General features: G+C 28.5%; 1 protein-coding gene across 1 annotated transcript; it reads left to right on the top strand.

Annotated features, from left to right (window-relative positions):
- Window positions 1-2,069: 2,069 nt before the first annotated feature.
- Window positions 2,070-19,229, top strand: LOC100215868 (zinc transporter zipt-7.2). The gene is made up of 3 exons (XM_065791328.1): window positions 2,070-3,468; window positions 6,192-6,391; window positions 18,505-19,229. The coding sequence occupies exons 1-3, from the start codon at window positions 2,529-2,531 to the stop codon at window positions 18,754-18,756; spliced, it is 1,392 nt and encodes a 463-aa protein (XP_065647400.1). The 5' UTR covers window positions 2,070-2,528; the 3' UTR covers window positions 18,757-19,229.
- The last annotated feature ends 213 nt before the right edge of the window (window positions 19,230-19,442 follow it).

Genomic DNA, 19,442 nt, shown 5'->3' with positions numbered 1-19,442 from the left:
TTTAATTACTCAATAAAAACTAGCTTAGACATAAGTACCCCCTCCAACAATGGGCAAATTAACTTAAAAAGAAAATAAATTATTTGTAAAACTGTATCTATAAAATTGTATATTGATTCAAAGAAATTTCATCAATCAAAGTTCTTTGATGGTTAAATATTTTATACATGCACGTGCAATACCGAGTTTTACTTTTGGAGTCGGAGTCGCAATTTTGTTTAGCAACTCCTTCTCGGCTAAAAATGTTGCGGCTCCGACTCCAAGACTCCGACTCCACAGCCCTAATTTTATCAAAAGAATGCTTTAGTTAACTGCAAGCGAAACATCTCAGCTATAAATGCGGTGAAGTTTTTACATACTTGAATTTAAAATGTCGGTTTGTTTTCACTCGGCATCAATAAAATTGATCAGTTATAAATAAAAACTGTCAATCCTTTGGAAAACCTCATTTTAACTTGAGTTTTTGTCATCTCAACAAACAGAAGCCAGTATTGTTAGCAAAAGTAACTTCACCATCTCAGTCACTGCCTTCTGAATCTACACTAACAACATCTAACTAACAGCTCCAAAATCAACTGGTCTGCAACCAACTTTTGTAATTTTGTAGAAATTGAAAGTTGGTTTTTCGACTTAATATTTAGAAGACCGTTAAAAAAAACTCACATTAACCGCTGGCAGATCATCCGCTCCAGATTACAAACCAATCCTAAAGTCATTTACCTTGCAACTAGCCTTTTTTAACTTAAAACAGCCACTAACAATGACATCATAAACGCCGTAAACATAAACGCCAGACTTTATGTTTACGAAAATTTTTATGAAAATTCAAAAGCTCAGAGAACCATTATCACCGGGCTTTCCAACGTAGCTAGTATCAAAGCTTCTGGAAAATCGGTAAAGGATATTTTATACTATGTATATTAATCTGCTTCTTTCAAAGTTTTAACACGCATCTCAGTCATCAATTTTTACAAGCTTAACAACAGTCTTAAAGCAAACGGTAAACTCGACGAGTCTTTTTGTTTTATTATCTGCAGCGAAAAATGCATTGATGTCAGTAAAGGTCACGGTAAGGAAGGAGGCGTGAACTTCCTGGTTAAATGCATTTCCGCGGTGCTCTGTGACAAGACCGTTAGGACTTCTTGGGGCACCTAAAATACAAAAAAATAAAAAATAAATAAATAAATAAGTCAACGTCAACGGCTCAGAGAAGCACCCGTTTTTTCAACTGGAAAAAAATACTTACAACAGCCAAAGCCAACCAGGAAACATTTTCTACATCCGATGCATGACTATCTTTATGCAATAAATAGCTCACCTTCATCTACTACTCAAAATAATGCTTTCAAATTGTCACTAAATATACTGCAATTACATCATCACTTTCACCACTAAAATCTGGTTTGGTGAACCTTCAGCACCATTTCTTTCCAATTATAAATCTAGAGAAAAGATCGTTCTGGTTGTAGAGGAGGTGTAGCGGTTTATATGTCAAAAGCACCATTAATGCCATGAAATTGACCACTCTTAACTACACAACCGTTTTCAATGCAAGTTTCAGAACGGTTCGAATTTAAACTCCTACTCCTGGAGCAACATCAAACGCGCCGTCATCAACCAAACAACTTCTAGGTGCACAATCTCTAATTAAATTAAGGAATTAAGCAGCACATGCCCCCACTGGCATTAAAATGATCAACTTGGAGATCGGTAGGAACTTTCTCATTAAATGCATTTTCCTGGTAGTGTTTTCTCCAGTGAAAAAACCTTTAGGTTTTTTTTACAGTTTCTCAAATAACTAAAAAGCCAGTTGCTATTTCGATGTTTTTTATTATAGTCAGCAAATGTAACGTCACTGTTTCCAATGTAACGTCATTGCCATTTATTTCTTAAAAAATTGTTTAATGCATTATAGCCAAAAAATTAACTTATAATAAATTAATATAGGTGATATAGAAAAAACAAAGTATTTGTTTATTTTACAAGGCTTCTTTTGAAAAGTGACGGTTTTGTGACAAAGCATTAAATTAGTTTTTTTATTTATCTATTTATCAAACAAAATTATTAGCTAAAATAAAATGTCTGCAGTTAACTAGTAAACTACAAATATTTTAGCTAATAATTTTGTTTGTTAATAATTGTGCTTGGTAATAATTTTATTAGTTTTTAGTATAAAAATCGAGAATTTTTAATATTCGTTCCAGCGAGTTGTTTTGAAATTGCCAATATGAAAGTCATAATAAAACTACAACAAAGCGAGGCAACGACACGTAAACATAATTTGGGGGTACAAGGTCCGAATCTTTCATAACATTTACAGGCACAATGTTGATTTGGCATTTTTTAGTATTTAAGTCATAAAGATAGTTTGTTCAGAAAATTTGGAATTTTGAAGCTTTTTATCATTTAATGAAATATACATGTTTATTTTGACATATTTTTGACATTATATAGATTACTATTTAAAAATGGAAAGATAAATATTTGTTTTTTTTTTAATCAAATAGTATTAAAGATAAATTAAAACAATGTGGCTGCAAATTTTTTCTATTATACTATTGGTATGTGCTCATAAGTATAATGGCCAGGATCATGGCCATGACCATGGTACCCATGGTCATGCTCATGGACATCATGGCCATGCACATGGACACCATGGCCATGCTCATGGACACCATGGCCATGCTCATGGAGACCATGGACACGCACATGGTAAAAAAAATAATCATGCACATCTTGAAGATGATCACGCTCATGGAGAGGCACCACATTTTAAATGGTCAAAAAAAGCAAACATTAAAGAAAATGAACAAGAAAAACCTATTTCAAAAGCTCCAAATGAAAACCATAAAGAACCTGAAGGACATTCTAAGGAAGAGCATATACACTATGAAAATGAAAAACAAACAATGCATTCTGAAAGTCATTCTCATAGTTATGCTGAAGAAACAAAAGCAAATAAGATGTATGTTCCTCCTGCAAATGAACCTGTTCTATGGTTTGAGCCATTATTAGCAACTGCTGTTATAAGTGCTGCTCCATTTTTTATTCTTTTTTTTGTGCCCATAAACAGCAACTCTGAGGAAAATAAACCTTTTCTTAAAGTTTTGCTTGCATTTGCATCTGGTGGGCTTTTAGGGGATGCTTTACTTCATCTTATACCCCATGCAATATCTCCCCATAGTCATGGAGGCGAATCACACAGTCATAGTCATAATCATTTTGAAGGACATGATCATTCTAGTGACATGCTAGTTGGTATGTGGGTTTTAGTTGGTTTGATTACCTTTTTAGTGGTTGAGAAACTTGTAAGACATGTAAAAGGAGATCATGGGCATTCCCATGCATTAAATAATAAAACTGATAAGAAAAAAAATGATGAAGATAAGGAAACAAAAGATAAAGAAAACACAAAGAAGAAAGAAACCAGTGACAAAGAAAAGAAAAAAGTTGTAGATGTTAAAAAAGGTATGTTCATTAAACAAAAGTATTTATACGAACAATTTTAATGTTATTAGTCATTTTATAATTCTTTTGAAATTATAATAATTATTTTAATAGTTTAAACTTTTAAGTGTAAAAATAAAGTAAATGTTTAAAAATCTAAAAATGAACATGGAGAAATAAATGTCATTAAATTCATTTATTGCTTTAAAAGAAAATAATGAAAATCTATTCTTCGAAAAAGATTTTTAGTTTTCAAAAATTGTCAAGTAATTATATAATGAATATTCCTAATTGTTAATATACAATTTTATCTATAAAGCTTAATTTAAAGTTTTAAGTTTAACTTAATAATGAAATTAAAGTTATAAGTTCAGTGGCAGATTGAGATTAGCATTGTAGGGGTGGGTGGCGAGGGAATAAGTGTGGGGTGACAAGGGTTTGGGATGGCATGTTAACCCCCAGAAACATTTTTGAGAATTGCACTTGTGAGAAATATATTTTATTGATGCTTTTATGCTTCTTTTATCATAACTATTAAGTACGTCTAAGACGTAAGTTTATTGATAATCCAAATTCAATGCTTTCATTAAGTTCACATTAAAATGAAATTAATCTAAATTCAAAAAACATTGTTTTGTCATTGTTGATCACAGATGATTTTTGATAAAAAAAATAGTCTACTTAAACTTCTCTCATCATAAGCAGATGTAAAAGGCAGAGTTAAGTCAATTTTATAGAGCATAAACAAGTTAGGAAAACATGTCATCCATTTCTCTATTAAGAATGGATGTACGTTTTTCATTTTTAGTTCAGTTGTCATTGCTGGAGATATTGATGCATACACATTTTCGAAAGTAGAGCTAGCACTAGTAGGTTTTATGTGGGGAGGGGTGCCATATGGGTTTTTGCCAAAAACATTTTTAATACATAAAACAAATCTAAATTGTTCCACAATGTTGAAATCAGTTGATTTATAATTTTTTATTTTTATCCATAAAAAAAAAGTTGTTTATCGTTTGCAAAGTCATTGTAATTTTGAACATTTGTCACTGTACATTCACAGTAGTTTTGATACGCCAAACTATGTTAAAAATCTATTGACTTTGTACATTATGATTAAAAAATATATTTTCTTTAAACAAAACACCTCTGATTTGTTTTCCGCCATAAATACATGCAATTTTGTAAAGCATGTATGTAAGCGATAGTTTCTTGTTACCAAGTTTCTGTTTCCGTTTAAAATAAACACATAATTGTGTAATAAGAAACTTATATTTTAAGGGATGCCAGTTGACTGGCTTAGTCAGAACAAGAAAGTGGTTATCAAGATATTTTAAAATTTTTATGCTGAAATTTTTTGAGTCAATTGTTAAAACATCCTTGTCTGGTACAGTCCAATTATCATAAATTTAATCAGATATTGCCATTGTAGCTCTTTCTAAAAAAGTGTTATGGCAAATGCATCCTTTATTCATTCTTTATTGAAATTGCAAGCTCAATTTGATTACTAATCTTTGTGGGATGTATGGTCTCTCATCTATATTAATTATCTCCCTGACAATCTTGACTCAAAAGTGGATCTATTTACTTATGATTCTACTATATACTCCTATTTTGATAAAAAGTTATTACTTTTTCTCTTATAACAGACAGTTAATCTTGAATGTGATTTCTTGATTTAATATAGAGTGATCACATTTATATTTGGGTTGAAATTCACCTTCTACTGCAAACTTGGGACTCAAATTAGGTAGTGAATTTACCCTAAACAAAACTCAGTTGTTCACTGTTAGTCACTAATTCAATAATGTTGAAGTTTTCTATAAAAACAAATTTAAATATATATTTGGAATATATCTGTTTTTAAACTTTTGCAGTCATTAACCATACAAAAAAAGAGAAAAAGTCAAAAAAAAAAAGAGAAAGCCATCAGTTTAAAGCTAAATAAACTATACGAATTCACTATTTAAAATCCAAGAAATTTAAAACTGCATCAAACAAAATAAGCTTGATCATTTGTCTTCTAAAGAATAAATCAACTGCAGACATTTTTTTTTTACAACTGAATAACCCTTTATTTCAACACTCTTTTATTTTTGATATCCAACAATTATGCTATGGTCTGATGTTAAATTTTAATAATTTAATACAAAACAAAGCAAAAGTGAAAATAGCACTTTCCAAGAGTAAAGTTTCCCAGTCATTGAAAAAACTTTGAAATTTGCAGTTTTTAACTAATTCTTGAAAAAAGAAATATTAAATGAAAATCACTGGAAAGAACTTTCTTATTTTTTTTTACCTTTTAAATATTGGGTGTTAATAACTTCAAATAATAATGATAATAATAATAATAATAATAATAATAATAATAATAATAATAATAAGTTAAAACAAATATGAGGGAAATAAATTCTGGATTTTTAAGACCTAGGTGATCTTTGTGTTATGCAACAGTTAAGATTGTCAGTGATCAATCAGCTGCCAATTTTTTTTTAAAGCTAGAAACATGCAAAAGTTGTTATTGCAGGCTGGCCAAAGTGCAAGCCTGAATTGAAGAGAACTAGTTTCTTGCCTAAATTCAAATTTATATATCGCAAACTGGTTTAGGTAAACACACATTTGCACACACACACACACATGCACATATGCACGTGTATATGCACATATGCATGTGTATACACACGTATATGCTAATATATAATGTTTGTATGTATTTGTATAAAAGTTTTATGTTATGTGTTTAGAAGATATCAAAGTTACCGCCTACTTAAATCTTGCTGCTGATTGTACACATAATTTTACTGATGGATTAGCAATAGGAGTTTCATTTTTAGTAAATCGTAATGTTGGCTTAATTACAACTTTGACTATTTTTTTACACGAAATTCCACATGAGATTGGCGATTTTGCAATACTTGTTCAGTCTGGTTGCACAAAGAGAAAGGTATTAAAATTTTTTGCTATTATTTTGATGAAAAGTTTTTAGTACAATTTTGTTGAATGTTTTTTATATTAGGCATAAAATTAGATTTATATTTTTATTTGGCAAAATGTTAGCACAGATTGAATAGTAAGTTTTTAGAAAAAATTTCTTTAAAAATATGATAATTTTGATTTTTTCCTATAAAAATAATTTAGTATGAAATATAAAATTAACTTTATAACAAAGAACTTTTAAAATTAGTCCTTGATTTTTAGTTTAATTTATTTTTTATAACTAAACTATGTTGAAAAACATTTAATAATATTTTTTTAAGAAATATTTTGTATTAAACTGTTACAAATACAAATATTTTATAATACAAATATAAAATAATGCTTCATAATATCAAAAATACAAATATAAGATAATGCTGTTAAATTTTAACAGCAGTAATGTATTCGAAAGATAGTTTGTACCTTCATTGGTGCATTTTGTTAATAAATTAAAGCAAAGTATTATAAATTTTGATTATAATTGATTATTATAATTAATGTTTATAAATTAGCCTTAAAAAAAATAGTAATTTTTTATTTTTGTTTTTGCAATTGAATTCAAATTTTTAAAATTTTGCAATTTTGTTTTCTAAGATTATAATTTGTGATTACATTCTTATAATTTTATTGTGCTCATTGCATTTATTCTAGTTCTTGCAATTTTGGCTCAAATAGAATTTATTTGTTACAACTATTTTGTAGTGTTGGTTGATCAGGAGGAAACAAATTACTTAAACATTATTAATTAAAAAACATTAAATTACTTGTAGTTATGAAAGACCAGATAGAGGGCGGTTACTTAAAAGTTATTTTATATCATCAAAATATTTTTTTTTTAATTTTTTTTAATGATCTTTACATTTATAATATATAAAGCTAAATTTTTATTAATAAAAGTTGGTTTTTTTTTTTTTTTTTTTTTTTTTAAATAAGTTAGATACCTTCATGTAAATAGTTAATAATTAGATCTTCAAATATAATACTAATATGCAATCTGTATTATTCTTGATTGCTGTTGGATCACTAGTTTTAATTAAATTGAAATTGTGAGTTATTCAAACTGCAAGTTTGCTTAAATTATAATGGCTTCTTATATGGAAAATGGTAAAAAAAAGTAACCCAGATGTTTGAAAATATTTATTAAAAGAAACATTAACCAATTACTTTCCAATACTGAAGTGAGAAAAAAATCGTTTCCTGCTATACTTGTACAACCAACAGCTGTTGATGGGATGTTATATGGGATGTCATTCTAGTGCAGATCTTATCACTGCAGAATTCAAAAATTTATCCACAATAGTCTACAGATTGTGTAATATGGTTGTAGATGACAACTAAACAGATCAATGTCTAGAGATAAATTTATTGAGCTATTAGAACAAAAGCTTACAAAATATGGGCTTGGTTTTCAAAAAATACTGTTTGCATTTTGACTGAGGGAGCAAGTGTGATGATATAAATTGGAAGGTTATTACCTGTAAATCAATATTTATGTTTTGCCCATTGTGTACATGGTTGCCATGGTTTACAACTGCTATTGAAGTATAAATTAAAAGCAAAATATAGAAAGAAAAATAGATCAACAATTTGATGAAGACAACCAATTAGAGATCGAACATAATTTTTCAGACAATAACTCTGCAGTTGAGGAATTTTCTGACTAAAGATTTGATTAATGCTAGTCATAAATGGCATCAAGGAAACCGATGATATTACTGAGGTATGTTAGGGTCTAGTGATCAAAAAGGTGCAAAAATTGTAGTAATGTTCAGACCATTATCAATAAAAAATGATATCTTGCAGAAGTGTTGCAGTTAATTTGGAAAATAACTAATAACAGACTGCAAGACTAGATGGAACAGTCTTTTGTCTTTACATAAACAAGTCTATTATTTATAAAGTTGTATACAGAAGCAGTGCTTTACAAATCTTTTTTGTTTGACAAACGTTGACATTCATTTCAGTATTTATTGACAAATGTCTCCAGTCTTCTCCTTTTGTAGTTTACCCTAAACAATTTTGGCTGACATGTGTGACTTTGAAACATAATTTTTAATTGCTATTTTAATTTATATAAAAACAGCAAAACAGATGTTTTATTTAAAAATGACCAAAATGGGTTCGTTTATTATATTTCAACAAATAACCTGTAGGATGCCATCTATGATTTTCCTGATATTTGCAAATTAAATGCATTATGTGAATAAGTTAAATTTGAAATTTCAGACTTCTAAGTGCAATGATTTAGAAATTATACCCTTGCAAACACACACACAAAAAATTATAATCTCCTTGACTTATGAAAAAAATTTGAAAATTGCTAAAAAAATGCCAAAATGAAGTTAACTGTGGTATTTTTCTATTCATCCACAAGTCTTTACAGGTAAGAGGTCCTGATTAGCAAATATTGTCTGCAATAAATATAAAATATAAGCTGCTTGTTGAAGTTTAATATATCTAAAAGTAAATTTGCTTAAAAAGTGCAATTTGTAACCATTTTAAGATGGTGGTAAGTTTTTCTAACACTTTGTATTGATCTAAGATTAACATTATATAAGACTATTAAACCTAACCAGGGTGTAAACTAGCCCTGTAGCGCCCCGCCAAATGCGTTGTTCCCAAATGCTTATAAAATTAAAATTCCCAATTAAAAGGTGAAAAAATCCCATTCTCCAAATAAAGCTTGCCAAATTAAAGTTTAATAATAATTCTAAAAATTATTAAAAATTAATCATTATTAAAAACTAATAGAAAAATAACATAAATAATTCTAATTCATTTATTGCGTAAAACATGAAATAAAATTGCCGTTATTGGTATAACAATGGGATTGCATAACTGTGAAAATGTCTTTTGGAAAAAAATTCTTGAGAATTAGGATTTTCCAAGTGATTTGAAGGATTTTCTTGGTAACTTACAAGTAAAATTTATTTCTCATAATTTGCAAATAATTTTTTGCAATGTATTCCAACAACAACAAATATTATCTAGAAAAAGTTAGCAACAAATAAAGCACTAATCTAAAAAATCTAAAATAATAACAAATTTCTTTGGTTTAACACCTGCAAGTGCTATTTCTTTTAAAGTTTTGCCTTTTTTGGCTGAAAATTTAAATAGAGAGTTTAAGCATACAAGCGTTATGTCGAGACAGTGGCAAGAATACAAAATAATTTCTCTTAAATAATTAATAAGTCTTAAGGAAACTTTCTAACGCATTGCATTTAAAATGTACACTAGAAATCTTATTTCTTACCACTGCTTAAAAATGTACGTTACGTGAATAATTAATGAGTTTCAAACTCATACTTTTGCTTTGAATGATTTGCTTTAATATTTTTGAGGTTAACGTCTCTCTAACTCCCAAAGTCATCTTTAAATTTAAAGTAAACTTTGATGCAGATTTTCTATTAAGATTGCTTTGATTGTTTATAAAGCAGATTTTTTTCGGAATTGTTCTTTGAATTATTTTTGAAATTGTTTTTGGAAATACTTTTAACTTAAAAATAAGTCATGAAAATTAATGATTTGATGCGCATGTTGAAAGTTTTTCATGCTTAACATTTTTTTAAATTTGAGAAGCCACCTCTGAATTATGAGTTAAATACAAAAAAAGTTTTATGATTATAACAAACTGGTACTATAAATTTGTTTAACAAGGAAAATAGATTTCTTTACTGCTTGGTTGTATTTAAAACTTAAATACGTAAGAACATAAATTCGTATATTAAAATGTAAATTCAATACGTTTAATAACAAGAATGTTTTTTTTATTACAACAAACTGGTACTAGAAACTTAAAAAACAAGATTCACTGCTTGCTTGAATTTAAAAAAGCAAATTTGAATAAGCATAGTCATAACATTTTATAACTATGAATGAAAAAATAAATATTGGTACTCTTCGGCGTGCAATTGCTTGCAATATTCTTCTACAATTAAACGACAATTGTTGTTGTTTTTGCTGTGACTTTGTTATTATAACTTTATTTCGCTATGTGATTTGTGTATAAAAAAATTATTATTATTAATTATAAATTAATAATAAATGTGAAATATGAAATTGACAAGCTCGTGTTTACTATTTTCAAAGGCTTATCTATTTTCAAAACATTTCTTTTGATGATACAATTTATTACATGGTAATGTAAGGGTTTGTCCATAAAAGACATCAAGCAAAATCTAAATCTTAATTAGAAGTAGAAGATCATTGGCTCTCTTCTGTGGAGATTTTCATTGAACATAAATTGCTATATTACTATATTACAGTGAAAAAGAAAAATATATTCAAAAGAATACTCTTCAAATGAACGCGGCAACGGTATATTAAGATTAAAATAAATCAAAAACATTATTCTTAATAATAATTAATTAATTTACACTGATTATGTTATAATATAAAGATATATAGTTCCTAATATATGCTTGGAAATCGGAGCTTAATTTGCCATCAAATTTCTTCCTGGTTAACACCCTGCTAACTATCATAAAATGCAAACATTTTAAACTTGTTATATTCACATCATAAAGACAGCCATTTAAGTAATCCTGTTTTTTAATTATCAATGATTGAGTGCATTATTGGAAACCAGTTCCCCTCCAACCTGCCTACTAGCCCTAGTTATTTAAGCCCATAAGTTATTTCTTAAAAAAACAAAAGATATTATTGGTTGGACCTTCTTGTTCGGGTCTTTATAGTGGATAAAAGCATAAACAAAGGGGCAGTAACTATTTAGAGACCTGCATTATTATTCAAATGAGATACTTTAAACATAGTTTACATAATTAAGTAGTATTATATCTCAAAGTCATAAAATTTTGATATCTTTCAAAATCAATGCTCAATAGTTTTTTTAAAGACTTTCATAAAATATAAGGGGTATTAAAGAAATCTATGATAAAAATAAAAAAATATTATTAAAGAAAAAAGTCAAAATTTGTTACAAACAACATTTATTATTAGTTTTGGTTTTTACTTTATAATTGATAATTGGTTGATAATTAAAACAATTAATATATTATAATTCATTTAATTTTTTTTTAAAATAAGGTAGAAGTAAAACTCTCTCGTGTTTTTGAGCTCAGGCTCATATGCGTGTCACTAATTGGTGCAATGCACTAATATCCATTCAGCGATATTGATATCTGTATTCAGTTACTTTTTGTATGCATGTATTTTTCAGCATGTAAAAAATGTCAAATGTACTGTTCATTGGTGTTACATAAGCTTTTAAACAGCATGATCAAGATGAGAAATAATGCTATGAGTGATTTCTTTTAATAGCAGAAGCATTCTCAAGTCATTTAGTAAGTACTTCATGTGTATTAACAGCTGTTCCGGTTTCACATATATAGAGAAATCTAAAAAGAAATTTAAATAAATCCAAAAGCATAATTTTTGAAATGTATTTTGTAAGATCTTGTTTTAACAAATTGTTTTCAGTATAATTTTCTTTAAAAGAAACTTTTATAGCTACAGTTTTAAAATTTGTTTTATCAGGATTGGCTTTATTTAAGAAGTAATAATGTAAGCCATATTGATTATATTTAATTAAAAGCCCATTATGATATAGGATACAAAACATCAATTATTTAAAAAAAATCAAATGCAGTTACGTTTAGACAATGAAATACTATATACCTGATGTTTTAACAATTTTCTTAAACAACTAAATGCATATCCTTTAGTGTAGAAATTTTAAAGAAGAAACAGTTTATTAATAACTCTTATGTACCTGTACCACATATATTTACATGCACTTTTTCCATGTGCTATGCCAAAAAATGCCAATATCTGTCTTCAATCTGTAGTCTTTTTTATGAATAATACAATAAGAAAAAGAATACCTATTCAGATAGCAATAAATAATTTTTTATCAAATTTGAAATCATCATTTCAGGAGCCAAATAAGCTTATAATTGCTTAATGAAAATTTTTTGAATATTATAAATTAAAAAATTAACTTACTTATTTTTATACTGGGTGTCTGCACTATCAGTGAAATAATGAATCTTTTGGATATTCTTCTTCCAGAATTAGTATGATTTTTGAAACATAATTAAAGACTGCCTCAGTAATGTGAAGCTGATTGTCAGGTGTAAGTCAAAAAAATTTGCTTTCTTGGGATAAGTCTTTATTTAAAAACCTCACTTATACCCCAAATGGTTGAAGAGTTGTCTGATTTTTGGAAAAATAAAAATGACTGAACTTTTAGAACATCCTGAATGACAAATAAAAATATTTTTAGCAAAATCCATTTGTGTAATTTATTTACATTCAGGTTTTCTTTGAGCTATGTTTAAAAAAGTATGCCTGGGATTTGCTAACATGACAATGTTTTGTGACTTCATTTAAGTTTTGTTTGTTATTTTTTCAAAAAACTGATCAGGGCTTTTAACTATTGTTTCTAAGAAGCACCTATCAGTTTTCAACTATTATTTATTAGTTGTTTCAGTAGCTGAATTCCCTACCAGATGATGTAGTTCTTTTTCAATTCTTTCTTTTCTGGGATATTTTTCACGATTGTGACAAATGCCCTGGAAAGATACATGCTTCATTTTCTAATGAACATACAGCCGTTAGATCTTTTGACTTTATTTTTTAATGCTTTTACCATTGATTTGGCTTTTGATGTATACAAACACAGACAGTGTTAGTGTCAGATTTTCCAGCAAATAGGTTGTGACCTTAAAATATCAAATAATGTCAATCCCACCTTAACTATATATACAACTTTAATTATTCTATTTCTAGTAAAATTGCATAATATGAGTTGCTAAAAACTAACCTTTTTTCAAGTTATTTCAAATGTTAAAACTATTTAACAAGAATTTACTTCTTATATAAAAACAGGGACATGACCCAATGAACATATAAATACAGAATAATTATTTTCTCATAATTTTTACTTGTTTTCCATAAGAATAAAGTTCTACCATATGTTTGGTAATGATAGTTTATTCGTTATATAAATCTTATTTAGTCCCTTTTTTTAAATTTTATATAAAGTTCAACATTAAAGATTTTTATATATTTGTAAATTTTATATACAGCTGAAGATATTATATTTCAAAGTTCAAAAAAAATATGAAATCATTGTTATTATGGTTTATTTCATCTTGTTCTTCTTTACATAGCCATTGATGCCTGAATACTTACTACTACTTCCCTACTTGTGTACTGAATTATTATCAATTTAATCACCTAAAATAAAATAGAAAAAAATTGCTTTTAATTTTAAAGTTAAGTATTTTTAAAGTCACATCTGAACAATATGCAAGTACCTAAATAATAGTGCCCTTTATTTGTATTCTTATCCACTGTTAAGACCAGACCAAGAAGGGGCAACTAAATATACCTTTTTTTTGTTAAGAAATAACCTAAATTTGGGTGCTGGTCCCTCATATAGGTCAGTAGGCAGGTTATAGGGGCACCAGTTTCCTATAATACATTCAACTAACAATAATTAAAAAAATAGGATTATATAAATGGCTGTAATTTTTTATGCAAATATAACAAGTTTTAAAGATAGTTGGGTCTAGTAATCTTATATGCTATTAATCTTAGTTCAATACATAGTGTTCATTTTGGCAATTTTTAGCAATTTTCATATTTTTTGCAAAGTTGAGGAGGTTATAATTTTTCTTTAATATGATCCAAGTTAATAAAAACCACTTTTTTAAAGAGAGAACTATCCAGTAAAAAGTTAAGAAAAAATGAGACACTCATTGAAAGTAAGAAAAAAGTTATAAGGCTTTAGAGTAGTCTATTACCATTCGTAAATCGAGGAGGGCTTCTATGTTGTCTTTATAAATCTATATACATAATGTACAAAATAATACATAAAAATCAAGAAAATCAAAGATTTTCAAAGATCCCACAAAGTTTTCTTTAAATTGTTTGAAATATAAAGAACTGACCCCAAAACAAACGTTTTAATTCTAAATAAAATAATTTCAATAAAAACGGTAAAATGAACTTACTATTTAATGTAGTATGAAATTACTTATACGAAAATAATATTTTATGTGTAATTTATATTAAAAAAAAAAATTCTTCAATTGTTGTTTTTAAAATGAACTAATTTGATGAATTAAAAATTAGATTAAAAAGACAAATAATTTATTGCGGTTAAAAAAACGCTCGTAAATTTATTGTGAGGGCTTAAATAAGGTAAATATCCTCAAAGACTGGGTTTAATACAACTGAAAAGAAAGACTGGGTTTTAAACAACAGAAAAAAAAGACGGGGTTTAAAACAACTAAAAGAAAGACTGGGTTTAAAACAACTAAAAATATTTTGATTTTAAAAAACTAGTGGCGCGCGTACGTTGTTAACAGAAAATTTACGGTGTTAAAAATATTAACAAAAAATTTACGGTGGTTTTTTTTCCATATCTTTAAAAGTAAAATAATATTATTTAGTTAAAAAATAAATATTCAATAACAAAATTTAAAAGCAAAAGTGGTAAATGCGCATTTGTTTATTTAGTTTTTAAGCGAACCTCGACGTTTGAATAAAGATAAATTGGTAGACCTGATGTTCATTTTTCTGTCAATTTTATGCTAAACGCTCGCACGTTCACTGTTTTGTTGAGGTCTAAAAAGACATTAGAATAAGTCTACCTGAAGATGAACCTTTGGTTTTATGTAATAATGAAATTAAAACTATCTACTTCCATTAATGTTAGTCGCAGTTAAAGCATCAGTCGAAGCCCTTTGCTGTCGGGATGCTTTATTCACAAACAAGTGGTACGATAACTTTAATGGCAAAAAACTTTAAGGTGCTAGAACCATTTTAAGTTAAAAATTATATTAATCTTTTTGTTCTTTGAGTGCAAGGCATATATTTATAAGTTCTTATGTATCTGTACAATTGTAAAACCGATGTTCAGTTTAAATCTGAAATAGAGCTAGTAACAGTTTTCAAAAGCTGAATTATTTCCAGTGTAGAATTCAAAAGTGGTTTTTTGCGGCTGGACTTTTGGCAACAAAGTAAAAAGATGTTTAGACGAATAAAATTTCGATGCACTCTGCTTTCTCAAAATATATTTTAAAAATAATAAAAAAATTTTTTTAACTGTATATTATATCTAAAAAAACAATGAACCATTTGTAATTTGTTAATTAGTTATGTATTAGTGATGTAAATTTTCCGGTAAATTATAAATCGAAGAGGGTAAATTTTTCTTAAAAAATTTTTTTTTTAAAGAATAACAAAAATAAGTAAAAAAAAATTTCAAAATTTACCAGGCGGTAAGTTTTCAACATTTTTTGGTAAATTTTCCCTTCGCAACACTAGTATGTATAATAATATAAAACCAAAGAATTTGATAAATAGTTTTTTTTAAACCTATATTGAATGTGTCATTAATTTTCATAAATTTTTACTAAGATAATGTAATTATTTTTCAAGAGTATTTAATGTAAAGGTTATTACTAACCATGAGCGAGACTAGGTTTTTTCAAACTGAGACAAGACCGAGACAAGAAGTTAGTACTTCTCGTGAGAACGAGACGAGACGAGAAATTTAACAATTTTTGAAAACAAAACATTTATTAAAATCCAAGTAAAAAAAAAAAAATGTAAACATGGTTTTGACAAATAGATACAAATGACATTTGTCAAATGTAAACAACTTTTTCAAATATTAATTCAGAATTTTTTTGCCAAACTTTTCCAACAAGACAATGTTTTCTCTGATTAAGATGATTTGTTCTACTTTTTCTGGGTGTAAGTTGTGTCTGGATGATCGAACGACATTTCCACCTAAGCTAAAAACTCTCTCTGATTTAGTTGAACTTGCTGGAATAGCTAAAATTTGTCTAGCTAATGAAGAGAGTTCTGGAAATGTATTTGAATGCAATTTCCACCAATCAAGAATCGGAAAGTCTTTTTTGGCATCAGGGAGATATTCATACTGGCACATTTCGCTCAAAATAGGATTCAGTTCAGATGTTGGCTCTTGTGTTTCAAGTCTGACGTTTAACTTACGCTTCAGATTTGAATTAGGGGACAAATTTGCTGAAAGGACTCTGGCAACAGTTTGGCACTCAACATTATCCTTAACCTGTGAGGCTAACCATTCTTTTGTTGTTTGAAATTTTTTGAAGAGCTTCAAGTGAAGTCCCTTTAAAGCAGGATTTAAGTAGTTTGCTGCAGCACTCAACAGTGTGACAAAGTGGAAATCTTTTCTCAATGCAGCTTTTCAAGTTTTTTGCATACAAGATACCGTAGCCATTTTTTCCATCCGTCTCAATAAATTGATCAATTTTGTCATGGATTAAATAAAGAGAATCGGCGACAGTGTTAATTGTTGGAATAGACTCAGCCGACCACGTTTCTGTAGCTTCTTCAAGTGGTGCCAAAATTTCTACTGCTCCCTTGATTGATTTCCACTGTGATGCACTGATGGTCTTTGAAGAAAAAATATCTTCATTTGCACATAAGCTGATAATTGCACTCTTTAGATGTAGGACAGAAGCCATGCAATCCAGTTCACTATTCCATCTTGTGTCATTGGCGTAACTGTCTAAAATTGATTCCTTGAGCGTCTGATTCTGATTCAAGAAACTCAGCTGCAACTGTTGACTGGTGAGTTAAAGAAGCCAAATCTTTGCATGTTTGCAACGCATCATCCATTCCAGCAGTCATTCCAAATGAGTCTCGAACTGCACATTGCAAAATATGATTGTTGCACAAGTATTGGTCAAGGCGCCTTGACAATTTGACTGCAAGTTTCATGTTTCTTGCCTGGTCGTTCACGCAGTACATTGGCAAATCATCAGGCAAATTTAGTTCTTCTAAGAAAGAATCCAGCTTTCCTTCAATTAAGATACCTGTGTGTCTGCCTGGGAACTGTTGGACATGGGGTGTCCAGTGATGTAGTCTCCAATTTTCGTCAATAGCATGAAAAGTCCAAGTGATGTAGCTGTCCTGAGCTCTAGAAGTCCAAAGGTCAGAAGTAAATGCAGCACTTTTTAGAATTGGCCTAATCTCCGTTATTATGCTCTTCATTCCAGCTTGAACTTCTCTTGACCGAATTGAAAGCTTTCTTGAATATGTTGTTCTGTGATGAAGGCTCAGTTTAGGGTTTGCAATGTCAAACAATTTCTTGAAACCTCATCCTTCGACTGCTGAAAAGGATGCCAGATCAGTGCAAAAGTAATCCAGCATTGCAGAGTCAAATTGTTTTTGAATGGAATTGTCTTTGTCATATTTGGACTTTGTTTCAAGCATTTCGACATTGGTTCGTTGTTTCTTCTTAGGAGGAGGAAGAAGAGAGTCGTCAGTTTTTTCAGAATACTCAACGTAATCTTGGCTGCGTTTTTTTTCGAGGTGACGATGAAGTCCGCTTGTGTTTCCATCCATTTGTTTTCAAAGACTTTTTGCACGCCTTGCATTCAGCACCGTGACTTATTTTTTGAAAATATCTCTAGATTTTGTTTTTTCTTGGTGACATTTTTGAAATGAGGCAAGAATATTTCTTTTCAATATGAACAATATGTGTCAAGTTGAATTCCACTGGTAAACTAATGAAATTAAGTCGAAAGTGCACCATTTTATACAAAAAGTTTTTGTATTTAAAATCTAATTAAAAATATTTAAAATCTAATTAAAATTTTTTAATTAGATTTTTTAAAAAGATCTAATTAAAAAATCTAATTAAAAATCTAATTAAAATCACGGAGTCAAAATATTAATTAATTAAAAAAACAAATTATTAAGCATTTTGTAAATTATAATAATTTTTAATTTGGAAAATAATATAATATTTAAGTCTCGTTCTACTTCTCGCGAGAATTTTCTATTTCTCGTTTCTCACGAGAAGTCCCATTTCCAACGAGAAACGAGAACGAGACGAGATCTCGCTCATGGTTAGTTATTACCAAAGTTAGGGACATGAGCATGTGCATTGCAATGCAGCATGAGATTACAAAACCTTGTCGAATTTAGTCATTTATATTTTATGTTATATTTAAATATTTGTTATATTATTTTCCTATTATAATATTTTTATAATTTTTTTTTTTTAATTTACTAATTATCATTTATAGTTTCTGTATTCAAAGTTTTTCATTTAAGGCAATGGCATTACAGTTGTTCACTGCTGTTGGCGCTTTTGCAGGGTGCATCTGTGGCTTGTTAGCTGAAGGTCTTGGAGCAGCTGCTTCTAGTTGGATACTACCATTTACTGCTGGTGGTTTCATATATATTGCCACGGTTTCTGTTATTCCTGAACTTCTAGAGGAAACCAACATTAAGCAGTCAATCAAAGAGATATTAGCTCTTCTAGTTGGTGTTTTGCTGATGGTTTTTATTGCAACCATGGAATAAAAATTAAAAAATTTTTTTGTAGCAAAAAATTAAACATATTTTAGGATGACTTATTTAGGATGACATTTTTAATAACTTAGTAAAATAAATATAAAAGCTATTTATTAATCTGTTAGTTTGTATTTTACACACAGTTTTATGCGTGGCTTCTTTGACAATTTTAAAAAAGGGAAGTTTTTAGTTATGTTTATTCGATAAAGAACCAATTATTTTTAAAGTTACAGTATAATAAAGTATCGTAGTTTGATGTTAAAGACAAAGTTCGATTACGCATCAGTAGTGCTCTTACATAATTTTCAAGAATACAGAATACATGATTTTTTTATTTTACATTATCTAATTCTGGTCTAGTAAAAAAGCATTGAGTGAATATCATCTTGAATAACTAGCATAATTTATTTTTTTATTAAAATTAGGTTTTTGTGACTTTTTTAATAATGATCTAATTTGAATAAATTTTAAATAAATGGAAACCTTTTTCAATTTCTTTACATGTCATGTGACCACGAACATAAAGTTCTAATAAACCATTACAATGTTTTTCTTTTAATATAATACTCGGCGACACTTATTATTTTGAGATTTTTTAATCTTTTTGAATGGTTTTAAGAGTGCTGGCCTGCTTCATTGATGTGCTTATGTTAATTGCGCTGTGGGCGCTTTTGTTTTATTTTTGACTAAGACGT

The sequence above is a fragment of the Hydra vulgaris genome, chromosome 02 (assembly GCF_038396675.1).
Source record: "Hydra vulgaris chromosome 02, alternate assembly HydraT2T_AEP".
Classification (NCBI taxonomy): domain Eukaryota; kingdom Metazoa; phylum Cnidaria; class Hydrozoa; order Anthoathecata; family Hydridae; genus Hydra; species Hydra vulgaris.
The sequence above is the reverse complement of the archived record's forward strand: the minus strand, read 5'-3'. Positions and strand labels throughout refer to the sequence as shown.